The following is a 17,317-nucleotide window of genomic DNA, read 5'->3' as shown; positions in this document are numbered from 1 at the left end:
CCTCCCTGGTGGCGCAGCAGGTTAAAGCACAGCACTGAGAATCTAAAGCCGCCTCTGCATGAGTTCGATTCCCGCCTGCCCTGGAGGTGACCACAAGGCGCGGCAGACCTCTCCTGGCCCGCCCGCTGCTCCCCTCAAGGCCTCTGACAGAAGCAAAAGGTTCTGGCAGAAATCAACTTTAATAGAAATTTTTGATAAATACTTTGTATGCAGATACAGAGATTTGCTAACTAAAAAGAAAATAAAAGATCTCGAGATTTAGATGCTAGGCAAATGTAAGGTTATACAAATTAAAAATATTTGTTATACACGTGCAAGAACTTGAAAGGTGTTGCACACTGAGGGTACTGAAGTGATGTTCCACAGCAGCAAGGATGCTCGTGTCCATTGTTTAGATGATCCTTAGTGGTAATCTGGTTTAGCTTCAATATCTGAAAAAATACTTAAATGGAGTTCCAGCATTTCATACGATCAAGAATGGAAGAGATTTAAGTCTTTTATGAGATAGCTTACTCTTTACACAGGATATAATTTGAAGGTACTACGAGTATTAAAAAAAGAAAAAGGAATCTGGCATAGTGCTGCAACAGAACTCAAAAAATAGGGCCCTCCCTGGTGGAGCAGGGGGTTAAAGCACAGCACTGAGAAGCTAAAGCCACTTGAGCATGAGTTCGATCCCCGCCTGCCCCAGAGGTGAGCCACATGGCGCAGCAGACCTCTCCTGACCCACCTGCTGCTCCCCTCAGCAGTGCACTTTGTAGATCTGCCTGTTCTGCTCCCCACTCTGTCTCTGGTGAAGCCTCTCACCTTCCGCATCTCTGGCCTATACCCCAGTTCTGTATGCACAAGTAAATAAACCTTAAAAAAAAAAAAGTGAAAGCAGGGTAGACTTTACTAAGGAAACACTTTCAAAACAAGTTTGTATCAAAGTTAATGTTAGACCGCAATGAGACTGCTCTACCTGCTTAAGCGGGACATTCACTGGCTTTTAAAAAGTTTGCTACCTTCAACTTTTGGTGATCAGTTGATGTGAGAATACCACATATGGGTAAACCAGCAGAAGTGCTCTCTATTTTTAAAAATTTTCTATCAGAATTATTAAAGAGAAAAATGTATCATATGTAGGCGACGTAATCTGACAACTAACATATAATATTTTATTGCTTGAACTTAACAACTTACCTAAGCAGTAGGTATTCCATTACTGCTTTATAGAAGGTGTCAGATTAGCCCCAGAGGTTTTTAATAAATGAAAGGATACTACTAATAAAACACAAATTACTTTCTCTGCTTCATTCAGAATTTACTAGTATATAATTACATATCCCTAGAGGATAGCTATAAAACAGACTCAATTTTACAATGATACTACTTACTTTTTAATATTTGTATCAACTTTTTGGCCAACAAGGAAATATATCAGGAAGAAGATAATTTACACAGGTCTAAATTAAAAAGTATGCAAAAATGTAAGATTAACAGAAATAACAGGATACTTTCATTATCCAATAAAATTACTAATTTGTAACAAACTCTTACTATAATGTAAATGTTAATAAAATATGCAACAGTGAAATCTCAATACCCAGTGAAATACTATTCTAAAAACTATGGTAAGAGTTTTTGGAATTCACAAATAGTAATATCAGTTTCTTAATATTAAAATGTAATATCAAGGATATAAAGACTCTTGGCAATTCTAAATACTTTTTACTAAATATTTAATATTAAACACAATATTTAAATCTTTTCTAGCAATTATTTTATAGTGATTTTTAGGAGTTTATGTTAAACTTCCTATCGCTATGACATAAAATAGCGATAGGAATGGATAAAGTGGATAAAATATTCCTAGTAAGAACCATTTAAACAGGAGCAATGGTTACCTCTTGAAATATACCTGAAAACATGAAAAAGTTCAGTTTTTAATAAGCGGTCCTCCAACTTACATCATTTATCAAACATCAGTTGCTGACATAGAAAGTTTAAAAGTCCTATCAATACCAGAACCAACATACAATTCAGCAATTTTTGCTTGTCTATTTTTGTCAATAATATAAAACACAGAACATGACAGTTTCACATATCTCATTATTCAGTAACTATATGTGAACAATTACATCACATTTTTAAAAGGAATATAGTTTTAAATTACATTCTTCTTAATCTGGCAACTAACATTCATATACATTTTTCCCTTTTCATGCTAACTTGGCAAAAATAAATAATTGAAAACTTATTTCAAGAAAGGAATGGTTATTCACAGTTAAGTCACTTTTTTATTACACTTAGGTGTGAGAACTCAAACATTACATCTGCATTTAGTTATTGCACTTAAAAATGAATTTTTTCACTTAAAATCACTTCAAACTACAATTAAAAAATCAACTTTTACCTCACACAATGAATACAGTTATTCTAGGCTCAGTCTTGCCCATGAGAAAGTGAAGACATGCCAGTCTCCAAGTAAAGACTTTTCAGTCTCAAAGATCACTAGCCAAATACAATTTACTCAATATTTCCTACACAGAATTTGATGTCATTCTCAACTCCTTCTGAGGCTTTCACTAGTCAGTAAAGAATTTCTCTGACTCAAAAGCACCAGAGATTTTCAAATTATGGTATTGAAATATTCATATGTAGTTGGTTCTAGAAATTCATTTTAATAATATATTCATAATCAGTTTAATATTATTTTAGAGAAATGATGGCCTAGAATAAAATAGCAAGATGGTGGCTTTTAAACAGCACAAATAATTAAAAACTTATTTCAATATTTAAAATGTAGAGAATTAATACTGAAGTGTTTATTTGCAACTGAAAAATAATTTCAATTCCTAAAAGGATTTCCTGTACTTACCCTGAAGTACCTGGATGAGTCGAGGTTGCAATGCTGAGGTGATCACACTCTCCGGCAGCTCCCTCAGGAACAGCTTTAACAGACTGGCCGCTGAGCTGACATCACCATCTTTCCCCAGCTCCACAGGAGCTCCACTCTCGAATTTCAACCGAAGTTGCTCCACCACCTTCACGTTGCCATTCACCCTAAAAAGGCCTTCATGAGTGAGTCCTAGAACACCAGAGTAGAGATAAGGAAGGGTGGCTCCCAAACAGATGCAAGCTCTACCAAACTTGTTCTAATATGAGAACAACAAAATCAATAAATAGCAATATAGGATTTTCTCAATATAATAATTATCAAATTGGAAAAAGTTTATTTTTATAAAAATGTTTTCTGGCCCTCCCTGGTGGCGCAGCAGGTTAAAGCACAGCACTGAGAATCTAATTTCGCTTCTGCATGAGTTCGATTCCCGCCTGCCCTGGAGGTGACCACAAGGTGCGGCAGACCTCTCCTGGCCCGCCCGCTGCTCCCCTCAGCAGTGTACTTCGTTGATCTGCCTGTTCTGTTCCCCACTCTGTCTCTGGTGAAGCCTCTCACCACCCCTGAGCCTCTGGCCTGTACCCCAGTTTTGTATACACAAATAAATAAATCTTTAAAAAAAAATGTTTTCTTAGAATAATAATTCTTCATATATACTGCATATTAACTAGAAAGATCACATACAATCGTTATTAAACCCCCATAAGATTAGGATATATAAACAATAAACATATCCTACTTTACAAAAAAATTCTATTTATACACCACACGGCACATTCACAGAAGTTTCCCCTAGCCTTCCACAGCAGTTCAGCATTTTAAGAACTGTTTTTAAAAATAACATGAATATAATAAATTTCTGAAATACATATGATGTACTTCACAATAATTTAATTAAGAAGCAAGCAGTATTTCTTTAGTAATCATTGAACTCATAGTTGAAGATTATGAGAATATATAGGGGTAGAAGAGCAGATCCCACCTTCTGTCACTTGGTGAAAGACATCAGTTTTGGCCATGTCAGAAGAGAGGGCTTCATGGACCTACCTTCAGTTCTTCTGCAAAATCTTTAGTAAAGGCAACATGGAAGGACCGGGGTTGGTGTACTCTGACACTAATCTCTTTTAAGGTTCAGGGCTCCTTTATTTGGATTATTCGCTCCCCTGCTGTTCCTAATTCTGTATTCTTAATTTCATATTCTTTTTTCTTAAAGGCCTCAAAAGCTTTAAACATCACAGCCCACATGACCTAGATCTACCTACCCTGATCTAGATCTACCTACCCCTGACGTGAATGGAGAAGCAGAGACAGGACAGCATAAAGGAAGGAAGGTAGATAAAAATGTGAAATATTTAAGTCCTAGGGCAATGGGATGACAAAATGGAAGAAATGGGATAGGGCTGTGAATGTCAAATTAAAGAGTGAAGACTTTATCATTAAGACATTAAGTGGGAGGAAAGGTACAATGCAATCAAGGCTTAATGGGGATACAGCTACAATGCAATCAAGGCTTAATGGGGATACAGCTAGTTAAGAGTCAGAAGATAGAACAGGCAGAGAGCTTATTACACCCCACTGTAATGCACTATCATAGAGGTTATGTAGGAAAGAAAGAAATGAAGAGAGAGAATAAACATAATCTGGTTACTTAGTGAAAAGGGAAATAAAAAAGAAGAAAGGTTGAAAGTCAACTTTAAAAACTAAGAGTCAGATAAAAGTACTGCAGAAGATAAAGTGAAGTCAGAGTGGAGGGAAGTTAGTTTAGGATAGCAAATGGCTTCCAGCTTAGTTGCTGTTTCATAAAGACTCTACAAATCAAAAGTCAGGCATGGAGGGATACTGAACGTATAAGAAAATCTTTCTAAGAAAGAGAAGCCTAAGAACGCAACTCACCACTCTTCTTTTGAGGGCCTAATGGTGAGTTTAGCAATAAAGCAAGCATTGAAGCCTAATAGAATTTTTTAGATTGGAGGTGTTTGTTTATATTTGCACTTGACTCTTTTTTGTCCTTACAAGTATTCTTTCTTAAGAAAAAGAAGGAAATCTTCTCTTTATTTTTAAAATTCAGCTTTATTGAGGTATGAGAAGCTAATTTCATTTTACTTTGTAGTTTGATATTTTATGAGTCCTTTATTTAAATAAAATGTAAGTAATAAATTTCAAACACTACCATTATCTTCATAGATAATGTAGTCTGACGAGAAGTTTATATCTTTCACTTATACATACTATTTGGTTGTGGAAGAATGTCACCAAAAGTTGGGATGAACATTAGTCCCGATTTTACCAACAATTATCTGTGAAAATAGGAATATTAAAAAGATTCAACAGCCCACACGGCCAGGGTACCATCTAATGAGAGGAGAGATACCAGTGAGTAGGTGTGTCAGGCAGCTTCTCCAACAGCCCAAAGGTTTCCATCTTGTGGTAACCACATCTGTGCATAATCCCACACTGAGTTTGGGCAGGACCTAGTGGCTACCTTCTAAGCAAGAGCATATAGTAAAATGCTGAGATTAAATTATAAAAGACTGATACCCATCTTACTGTGTCCCCTCACCTCCTCCCCCTGTTCTTTGCTTGCTCATGCTGAAAAATTTACTGCTTTTTTTCTCCTTTTTTTTCTTTTTGCTTCTTTGTGGAGTGGTTCATGTAGCAAGGAACAAAAATGCAATTTCTGGTCATAGATGGAGAGTAACTGAGACCCTCAAGTCAGTAGAGTGCAGGGAACAGGGTCTTGCCAACAAGCTCAGGCATTAAGTAAGCTCAGACATGACCCCTGCCCAGTCACATCCTGATATGACTGGAGTCTAAGACGACACCCCAACAGCAGCCTTTTAAAAGACCCTGAGGCAGAAGACACAATTATGTTATGTCCACTGATTATAAATATTGTTGCTTTAATATACTGTGTTTTAGGGCAATTTGTTATGCAACAACAGATAAATAATATGATATACCAAATCCCTAATAATGCAGAATACCAGCCTACCCTGACCAGCAGCAGCTTAGTCATTGCTAAAGCTTCCCAAGTCTATTTCCTCTGCTTTACAAAGCTTTAAGTGAGTTTCAGAAATGTAGAATGACATCAAGCACATAGCAGCCAATAAAAGAATCCTATCCCTGAACAAGGCCCAAGTCCTGAAAATTTAGAATTTTGTATACTATTCTCATATCAACCCAGGCCTTGAGCCCATTTTTGGGTCAACAAATGCTCCTAGCTATGAGTCCACAGTGTTTTTTTCTGATTTTGTTCTTAAGTTTTCTTCTCTTCAAGGTTTTATGAATCTTCCTTAAAATAAATATACTTCCAGTTATTCCAAAATAATCACCCAGTTCTAAGAACTGGATTTGGTCTTCAAGGTGCTGAAGCCTCATTAGTGGTGAGATAATATACGCAATAGAAAGTGATATTAATGCTTCTCAACCATATTTTTCTGCTCCCACTACACTTAACAGAACAACCCTTTTCCCTCAACTCTCTTCTCTTATGCAAACTAGTCTTAAGGTTTTCAAGGAGAGGACAGTTTACCCTGGATGTGAAAGTACTACATTCTGGTGAAAAGAATCCATGCAGATTTTTTTTTCTTAAAGATTTATTCATTTATGAATACAGAGCCGGGGTTCAGGCCAGAGGTGCAGAGGTGAAGATTCACCAGAGACAGAGCGGGAGCAGAATAGGCAGACTGAGACGTACATTGCTCAAAGGAGAGTGGGCGAGACAGGAGAGGTCTGCAGCGTCACCTGGGTCACCTCTTGCGCCAGGGATAGAACTGGCATTGAAGGTGCTGAGGCTAGCTTGTAGTGATGCACCTTAACCCATTGTGCTTCCAGGGAGGGCCCCATGCAGCTTTTAAAAGTTCCAAAAACTTATGGCTGATACCCATGAGCCTTACCAGACTGTGCCATCAATTTTCCTTCTCTAATACTTTAAGCAATTATGATTATTACATAAACTTTCAGATGGAGGGATTTAGAAAGCTTCCTGAAGCTAGAATATATCTATACTAACAGATTCTTGAGATTCAAGAAATAAAGGTTTAATTATCAGGAAATAGTAATTTTAACAGTGGTTGATAAATATATATATATATATATATATATATATGCATATATATACACACACACACATACTAAGTAACATATATACCACTGACATAATTTTGTAGAGTTAAAATATTTATTTAAAAATGCTATGGATATATCATTTGAAAACAAATGTGCCAGAAGTCAGAATTAGCGTACCTGGCAGTTTGGGCCAGAACAGTAACATAAGTGTGTGCTGACATCTGGTGGTGATTCAAAGATCCTACACTATTTAAACAGCATTACTAACATAAGAGAAGGAATCCAGTAAGGTGGTCAGCATATTATTTATTTAACAAAATTTACTATTATTTTCATGAACAGTAGTTGAACTTGAATTTTTCATATCATGCTATTGTCTCATCAATGAATAATCTAAAAAATATTCTATTTATTAACATTGTGAGAAAACTATACATAATATTGCTTTTGTTTGTTTAAGATGTAAATCTTAATCTTACTCATGCATACAGAACTGGGGTAGAGGTCAAGGTGCCGGGGCGGTGTGAGGATTCACCAGAGGCAGAGTAGGGAGCAGAACAGACAGACCAACGAAGTACACTGCTGAGGGGAGCAGTGGGCGGGTCAGGAGAGGTCTGCCCCGCCATGTGGATCACCTCGGGGCTGGGAATTGGACTCATGCTTAAGTGGCTTTAGCTTCTTAGTGCTGTGTTTTAACCCCCAGTGCCACCAGGGAGAGCCCAAATATTGGGTTTTTATGACTGGTTTGTACTTTTTCATAGGAATGCTTTGACATACTACTAGTTTGGGGATTTTGAGTAACAAAATTGAAAAAAGGAAAAAAAAAAGCATAATAATATGCCCTATAACTTATATTTTTCTTTGAGGAGAAAAACGTATCTTACTTTTTTTAAAATTTTTTTTTAAAGATTTATTTGTGTATACAGGCCAGAGGTGCAGGGCCTGGGAGAGGATTCACCAGAGACAGAGTGGGGAGCAGAACAGGCCAACTGACAAAGTACACTGCTGCGGGGAGCAGCGGGTAGGCCAGGAGAGGTCCAGGCCAAGAGAGGTCCGCCACACCATGTGGATCACCTCCAGGGCGGGTATCAAACTCATACTGAAGTGGCTTTAGCTTTTTAGTGCAATGTTTTAAACTGCTGCACCACGAGGGAGGGCCCTTACTTTTTTTTTTTTTTTTTTAAGAAAAAAGTTCAGTTTAAGTTCATTACTGAGGACCCACAGCCACAATCCAATTCATTTTGGGGTTGCCAAAACTACAAAATAATGAAATAAAAATAACTGCGGTAGCTTCAAACTTCCTACCACCCTTCAAAGTTACATACGCTCTTTGGCTTACTAACATAACATAATTTAGGTTTAGGCTGGGGTAAGGCTGGGATAGGAAAGAGGAACTTAAAACTGCTACCACTTGTATTCCGGGAACCAATTCTGCCTCCTTTACAAAACAGTCTAAAAATAGCAACTTCAATACCCTATAAAAGCTCACCTGTGCCCCCCCACCCCAATGAGAGCAACTTCTTTGACTTCCACTCTAGGGGGTCAGGAAACCTGGCCCAGGAACACAATAAAGTTCTTGCTTGTCAGAAACTTTGCTGGATCTCTCCATCCTTTTACTGTGCTGAAATCTTTCAATAATCTTTTCAAATACAGTAAGAGACTAATTGTTGACATGCTAATTAACATTGCAGCCTTTCAAAAGTAATGTAAGTGCCCTAGTCTCACTTGTCAAGATTCTGATTCAGTGGCTCTGGGTTATCACCAATGCATATGTGTCTGAGAAAATTCCACTAGTGATTCTATTACATCCCCAGTTAAAGATTAATGAAATTAAAAATGTAAAATGATTTTACATAGAGAATAAACTCAAGAGGTTATTATTCCATCATTACTGGGGAAAAGCTGAAATTGTTGCTTTAGATAGTTATACCTTGTATACTCCAAGTATATAATGCCAAACAAGTCTATTTAACATGTTAAATGAATTACCTAGAGAACCATTTGTATCTCAATCAGTAAGACACAGTTTTATTTAATACCAACTGTGTAAATGAGTCCTGTGAAAGTTCTAATTACCTGTAGATCAAGATTCAATATTTCTTCCATATCATACTGTGTATTATCATTTTTTGTGTCTATATAACATATCTGAAAAGACATATTTTCCAAGAATCTCATCCTTCTAAAGGTCATTTCCTTCAATAAATAAATAAATAAATAGTAACTCCTAGGAGATGAGGATACAAGGCTGGTTTTCAATTTTTCAGAACAAAATGCCAGTTTATCATCTACACATCTAGGAACCAGAACAAATAGCTATTTTTTTTTTCTCACTTAACACAAGATACCTGACCTTCTGACATACTTCCCATAGAGGAACAGATACACTGTGCCTCTTACTATTTCCAATGGAGGTTTCTTCTAGCAGTGGCAATGGACTTGTTGGGGAGAAAAGGGGCTAAAACAAAATGCAAAAAGTACAGAATTTTTGAAGCATCAAGATTTTTATTTTATTTTGTTGTATTTTATTCTGCAATGAGTTTTGCAGTCTTGCATTAGTATACAGATGCTATTTCTATATAGGAAATGGTGACCATTCTAAGATTTTCTCTCAGAAGATTTCTCTCCCAAATCTTTAAAAGTTTGTTGCTACGATAGAAAAAGGCACAAAATGATGTAAAAATAAACTATTATATTATTAAAAATAAAAAGTTTGTTGATGCTTATTATAATAGCTTAGAGCGCTCCCACCATACTGCTGAATCTGAAAAGGATAAGTGTTGGGCACATGGAAGCACTGTCTCAAATAACCTAGGCTTCAAGGTACTATTTTAAATAAAGTCATGAAAAGTTATGAAGAACACAGCTCTCAATAATGAAGGGTAAACTTTATCTTTTTATCATGCAGTTTACTGTAAGTCTATAGTTTACTTTATATGCTTAATTTTATGACTCCAAAAGGAATGAGACCCCAATCAAGGAGGTTATCTATCAGATTTGGGGGGTATTTGCTACTGTACTTAAAGGAAATCAAGATATTCAATAAGTTCATGATTGGTCTCAGCTGAAAGAGCTATCTGAAAAATCTTTTAGGACATTCAGTATTGTGAACCACCAATAAGAATTTAATGATTCAAGAGAACACACTATTAATATTAGAACAGTATATTTTAGCACTTAAAACTAGGAAGCATTTCAAACCAGAACACCTCACTAATGAAAAGTGATTGATCTGCTCCCAGTAAACTGAAAGGTATGTTCTCAATGTCCTGTGCACATTACACAAATTCTAATAACATATCATGAAAGAATCCACACAAAATTCTTCTTGTATGAAGAACTGTTAAGAACATCAGAATTAAAAGATGCCTTGTCTTACCATGCCTTGTCAAGTACTCCACTATGGTCCCCACTACAGCTGGAATGCCATTCTCAGTGAGTCCCTGCTGGTGCAGATCTTGCAGACTGACTCCAAATAGCTTCTTACAGGTAAGTCTCCTCTGCTCATCTAGGGGCACTGCCACTATCTTTTTCATGTCTTCTTTCAGCCGAACTGCTGCTTTACTTTGCTTAAAAGAGTTAAAGAAAAAAGAGCAGTCAGTCATATTTACCACAGGAGGTTGCATGGTGACAGCAGAAAACACCTGAATAAAAATGCAAACGTTTTAAGATATACAGTGGGCTACACTTATTTTTCCTTCAGTTCAAATCACAATCTCTTCTCTCAGTTGTTGTTAAATATCATGAATGATGCACACTGGGAATGGTTAAAAGGAGTGAAAAAATACAGAGAAACCTGAAACCAGAACTTAACTGTAGCTAAGAGAGGGAGCAATACAGTGCGGTTTCTAAGATATATTGCTACAGCAACCAAGGTGTGACTCGGAAGTACCTGGTTATTAACAGGAAAACAAAACATTCCTAAGAACATTGAGACCCCATGATCATCAGAAACAATAAGATGTTTTCAAAGATGAAGCTTAATCTGGATGTCATTTTAAGATAGCTTTCACTGAAATGTTAGGGAAAAAATATATAAATGCCAAGTTGGACACTTAGTTCTATGACTTGACTATATTTGTGAGTATCTCAGTAATACTGTGGCACATAACTTAAGTCAATTCTCACTGAGGTTCAAAATGCTCTCTCCAAAACAGCAAAACGTTAGGTAGTCTTGATTTAAACATTTTCAACAAAACTGTATATAATAGAAGCTTAACATACAACTTATATTCAAGTAACTCAAATTATTATGACATAAAACTTATATGAATTTATTTTCTTTTAACAGAAATGTATACCTCAAGGAAGTTTATAAATTTTAATATGGTCTAACTCAACAATTTTCTTTTTAAAGCATGTATCCAACATAAACGCTATATAACTGTAAGTCTAAACAAGGAAAAGATTGCAAAATTTAGGAAATAGAGGTGGTGGATTGCAGAAATTTTTCATATTTTGAGAATGAACGTTAGCAACTAGCATCTAACCTAAGTGCAAGCTAATAGAGCTTTGTATTTGTATGTTAAGTACAACTTCATGTAGTGTGACAATCTGAAAGTATTAGATTTCTCTGGTTTAGAGTTAAGGAAACAAAGACAAGATTTTAAGTAATTTGGCAAAAGTCACAGAAGTGGTAAGACAAGATTTCATTCTACTCTAAGCCAATTAATTCTCCCCTTAATTTACAGTTATATATAGTGTATAGTATGGAAAAATTACAGTAACAAAACATGGAAAATGTTATATGTGACCCAAAACAATTAAACAAACTTAACTCTACATTCTTGATTTTGATTAGGGAGTCTGTAATTGCAACTAGATTTTAAATCTAAGAGTGTATACAACCAGATGAACTTTCATTGAAATATTTGCATTTTTAATGCATCGTAATACCAGTAGGTGTATAATAAATCAATATAGATTTATTATCTATTAGTATTCTAGTATAAGGCATAGTGTCAGTTACCTTAGGGCAGTATTTATGATCTCTGTTAACAATGAAATTACTAAGTCAAATTTGGAACAGCTAAAAGTTTTGTCTTCCCAGTATAAAAACATCAATTTACTTGACTGAAATTTTTAATCAACCAGTTAGCACCTATATAACCAATGAGACTTGAAATGTCTGAAGTGTAACATTAAAGCCAGCTAACAATATGCTATTAAATTACACAAGTTTAATCTTACTTCTTTATTATTTTCTTAAAGTTTAGAAGTATATGGAACTAGACCTTGTTTTAAATCCCATTCTAATCAAAATAGCTATGGACCTTGGACAACTCATTTAACCTCCCTATTTCTCAGTTTCTCCATATACAAAATGGGGATATTATGAGTTTCTAAAATTTGTTTAAATTAATGACATACCTTTATGTCCTTTTCTTTTTCACAATACAGGATTTCTCCCCTCAGGTGTGGTCACCAGTTTCTCACCACTAGATTCCCCACAATCCTCTACCATGGCCCACTGTGCTCTCCTCCCACCCTTGGGTCTTTCCCTCCCTTTCTACTTTTCTCTCTCCTTCCCCTCCTGGATATATCCATCTATGGTCAGCCATCAAGTGTTGGCTTAAAGCCTGAGATTTTTATCTTATAGAAACATGAAGTTGAAATGAGTTCCTACACACAGGAATAAGAACAGCCCCTATCCTCATCACCAACTTTTTTCTAGGAAATTATTCTAATTTCTCAAAAAAAAAGGATATTTAACCATTTCTGTACTCAAGTTATGTGTAGGAAAAAAGCTGCTATTGAAACAGATAACATGGTTAAGGCATGTTTGTTTGGTTGGTAGTTTGTAGTCTAATAATCCATTTATCTTTTACTTAATAAAATATATGTGTGACTTTTAAATGACTAAAGATAATTTTTGTTTAAGGTGGGTAAAGAGGATTAAAAGTATGAGTTTGATTAAATGTTATGCATATGTAAGTTTAAATACTGAAAAAGGGGAGCAAGTGGGAGAAGGAGTTCAAAATGTATTAACTTTTATCTATAAATTAAATAATAAAAAATAAAATAGTATGTTTATAAGAATTCCTCGTTTTCTTAGAATTTCCCATTCTTTCCATTTGTGAGTTAAAAACCTTGAATTTACTTCTCTCTACTAAGCACCCTTCTCATTATTAGAACACAAATAGTGTGTTGTAAATCCTTTTAATATGCAATGTAAACAAGCAGTCGTGACATTATAGCTCAAAAAGTTGATAAGTAAGAGATGCTTAATTAATCTCAGATTTTGAAGTGATTACAAATCAGATTTTGAAGTGATTATGTTTACCTCATATAGACCTTCGATACGTAGCGAATTTATATGTAATTATAGTGATAAATAAACATCTGAATATTATTTTTAATTTGTAATCTAATTCAAGTTAATCCTCACTTAAAAGTAAATATTGGCCCTCCCTGGTGGCACAGCGGGTTAAAGCACAGCACTAAGAAGTTAAAACCACTTCACCATGAGTTCCAACCCCGCCCTCCTGGAGATGGTGATCCACACGGCGAGGCAGACCTCTCCTGACCCACCCGCTGCTCCCCTCAGCAGTGTACTTCGTCGATTTGCCTGTTCTGCTCCCCACTCTGTCTCTGGTGAATCCTCTCACCGCCCCTGCACCTCTGGCCTGTACCCAGTTCTGTATGAATAAATAAATAAATCTTAAAAAAAAAAAAAAGAAAGGAAATATTGCTTAAATTCAACCACAATGAAACAAAAGCTAAATTTTCAGAGCTATCTGAAATTCTTCTGTGACCAAAAAATATGTATTATAAAATTTTGCTTATCTGGCATATTTGGTAAAGGAGTCAGCTGACAGGAAGTGATAGATGGTATTAGGAGTTTATATCTGAACTACTAACTTAATATCTAAGGTATTAAAAATATAGCAATTTAGAACTACAGAACTTCAGTTATGGGAAAATAATGGTGGGGAAGATTATTCAAGATGACATTAGTGGAGAAAGTCTCCTTGCTTCCTTGATTATTTCCAGAAGAGGGAGAATGATGTAACAGAGAATGTTACAAATAAATACTAGAGGAAAACTTCCCAAATTTGGGAAGTAAAAAAAATGTACATATCCATGAAGCTCAAAGGACAATTGGTTATGTAAATGTAATGAGACCTACACTAATACATAATTATGAACAATTCAAGACAAAGAAAAAATAGTGAAGGTAGTTAAAAGAAAAAAAGTAAGCAATCATTAATTCTCTTACCATGCTTACTTCAGATTTCTCTGATAAAAAACAGTCAAGCAAGGAGAGAATGCAGTGATATATGCAAAATATATAAAGATTAAAAACTGCCAGCCAGGACCTCCTTGTAGCACAAGGAGTTAAAACATGGCACTGTGAAGCTATCCAGCACAACAGCATGAGTTGGATCCTACAGAGTGTAGCAGATCTCTCCTGTCTTGTCTGCTGCTCCCCTCAGCAATGTATATCAGTAGATCCATCTGTTTCTCCCCCCACACTGTGTCTGGTAAATATTCTTACCCCTCACACCAGTTCTTGTAAGCATAAATAAATAAATCTTCTAAAAAACCCTGCCAACCAAGAATACTATATTCTGGAATAACCATCAGACATGACTATGAAATAAAGGCCTTCTGAGACAAACAGAAAATGAAGGAGTCTGCAAACACTTAAGACATCCCTATAAGAATATTGATGTTTTCCTATCTAAATCAAATAAAAAACAATCTACAAAGAAATGAACAAGTAAACTGATAGAACTAGAAACCTAAAAATACAATGGCACAGCAAACTCTATAATGTAATTATAAATGGACTAAATGGACTGAACTCACCAATTAAAAGGCTCATGTGGGTAATTAGATCAGAAAACAAACCCCAACTATTTTCTATCTTCAGAGGGCACATCTCTGAGCTCAAAATAAACAGATATGCAAAGTAAATGACTAGAAAACAATCCTACAAGCAAATGGAACCCCCCCCCAAAAAAAAAACAGAGCCAGATATACTTATACTAAACCCAGATGGCTTTTTTACCTGGAAATGTAGTCTAATAAGAGACAGATGTACATTATAATGATAAAGAGAACAATATATCAGGAAAACAACATTTATCAACCTATATAAACCAAACATAAGAACATCAAAACACACAAGTCAACTATTAGCAAATCTGAAAATAGACACTAGCAGTAACACAAAAGAGGTAGAGTTTTGACAACACACTTTCATGAATGGACAGAGCAAGCTGACAGAAAATCAACAAGGGAAAAAATAAGCCTTAAACTAAGAATTAGGCAACACGGATCCCATTAGCCTTAAAAACAAAATTAGAGCCACACTGTATACCCCAAAAGTTGAGCACACACTCTTCTTGAGTTCACATGAGGCATGCTCTAGGACAGATCACATGTTGAATCATTAATTCATGAAGATGTAATGATATCAAGTATCTTCTCTGATCATGATGGTATCCCACTAAAGACAACCACAAAGAGAAGAAGAAAATCTCACATATGTGGAGACAGAGCAACACAATACTGATTGTTGGGTTAATGAGGAAATCAATGAAAAGATTAAAAAATACCTAAAGACAAAACAAAAATAAACACAGGAGCTATCACAAGCTATCAGACACAACAAAAGTGTTACTGAGAGTAAGTAGGTAGCAATACAGGCCCACATTAATAAGAAAGAGCAACAATAAATAAAGCACTATCTTTTACCATGAGTAACTAGAAAAAAAAAAAAAAGATCAAAACCAAAACCAAAAGGAAATAATCTTGTTTTTAAGGTTTAAAGTGTGCCATGTGGTCTTTTTCTTTTGTTTTAAAATTACAGAAGTAAATGAAATAAAAGAGATAGTCCAAATGATAAAGGAAAACAAACGGTTATTTCTTGAATAAATATAAAGCACATACCTTCAGCTAGACCCACAATGAAACAAAAAGAGAAAACTCTAATCAATAAAATCAGAAATGAAAGGAGAAGTTACAACAGACACCAGAAATACAGAGAATTGTAGGTAATTGCTATGAACATCTGTAAGAGATGGACAAATTCATAGAATTATAAAAACTTGAGATTAAATCAGGAAGAAATAATAAACCTAAACAGAATAATTATAAGCACGGGAATTGAAAAATTGAAACAGTAATCAAAAGTCTCCCCACCAAAAAAAAAAAAAGTCCAGGACCAGACATTTTTCAGTAGTGAATTCTACCAAATCTCCAAAAGATGATCAAACAGTTATCATTCTTAAACTTTTTTTGTTTAAGAAGAAATACTTAAAAACACAATTTATGGGGCCTACATTATCTTAATACGATGGCTAGATGGCTAGATAAAGACATCACAAAAAAAGAAGCCCACATACCTGTAACTGATGAACACAGATATAAAAAATCATCAACAAATTCTTAGCAAATTCAATAGTGCATTTAAAGATTATGCAGCATGACCAAGTGATGCAAATCTGATCTAGCATTCTGATTAATACTGATTAATGTAATTCACCACATGAACAAATGAAAGACAAAAATCACATGATCTACCAATCAATGCAGAGAAGCATTCGATAACATTCAACATCCATTTATGATAAAACCCTCAAAAAATGGGGACATATGGAACATAACTCAATGTAGTAAAGGTAAAATATGACAAACCTATAGCTAACATCATACTCAATGATGAAAAACTAAGATGTAGTACAAGACAAGAATGACGACTTTCATCATGACTATTCAACAAAATATTGGATGTCCTAGTTAGAGAAATCTGGCAAAAGAAATTATAAGACATTCAAAGAATGGGAAGAAGTAAAGCCATCACTATTTGCAGATGACATAATAGACACTGAAACTCTAATCAAAACAATAAATCGGGACACATTACAAAATCTACAAAACTCAGCTGCATTCCAAATGGAAACAATGTGTTAGAAGAGATAGAAATGAAGAAAACAACCCCATTTGCAACTACAGCAAAAAGAATTAAATGCCAAGAAGTAAGCTTAATAAACGAGTGTAAAATACCTATGCAAAGAAAATTACAAGACACTGTTAAAAGAAATAGAAGTGACAAAGATTTCAAAAGATACTCCCAGCTAACTGATTGGAAGAATAATTGTTAAAACGTCCATCGTACCCAAAGTAATATACAGATTCAAGACAATCTGGATCTAAGTTTCAATGGCATTTTCAAAGAAATAGAACATTACTGAAATTCATATGGAACCACAAAGGAACCTAGCTAGTCAAAACAATCCTGAGAAAAAGGAAAAAGAATGATGGAATCATATTCAAACTTCAACCATTATTATTATATTTGATTATTATTATAATCAAATAAATAAGGTAACCGAACAATAACTGATACAGAGGAAATGC

At 35.1% G+C, this 17,317-nt stretch overlaps 1 protein-coding gene across 2 annotated transcripts in view; it reads right to left on the bottom strand.

Annotated features, from left to right (window-relative positions):
* Nucleotides 1-17,317, bottom strand: part of FAM13A (family with sequence similarity 13, member A) — a 438,275-nt gene that overhangs the window by 214,391 nt on the left and 206,567 nt on the right. For both annotated transcript variants that reach the window (XM_012724150.1, XM_012724149.1), the window contains exons 2-3: nt 10,329-10,518; nt 2,861-3,070 (exon numbers count right to left, since the gene is read on the bottom strand). In XM_012724150.1, coding sequence (XP_012579604.1) covers nt 2,861-3,070; nt 10,329-10,485 — 367 coding nt within the window. In that variant the 5' untranslated portion in view covers nt 10,486-10,518. The remainder of the gene's footprint in view (nt 1-2,860; nt 3,071-10,328; nt 10,519-17,317) is intronic.

This window comes from Condylura cristata, unplaced genomic scaffold, assembly GCF_000260355.1.
Source record: "Condylura cristata isolate star-nosed mole 26May11 unplaced genomic scaffold, ConCri1.0 scaffold00012, whole genome shotgun sequence".
Taxonomy (NCBI): Eukaryota; Metazoa; Chordata; class Mammalia; order Eulipotyphla; family Talpidae; genus Condylura; species Condylura cristata.
This window is presented reverse-complemented; position numbering and strand designations above follow the sequence as displayed.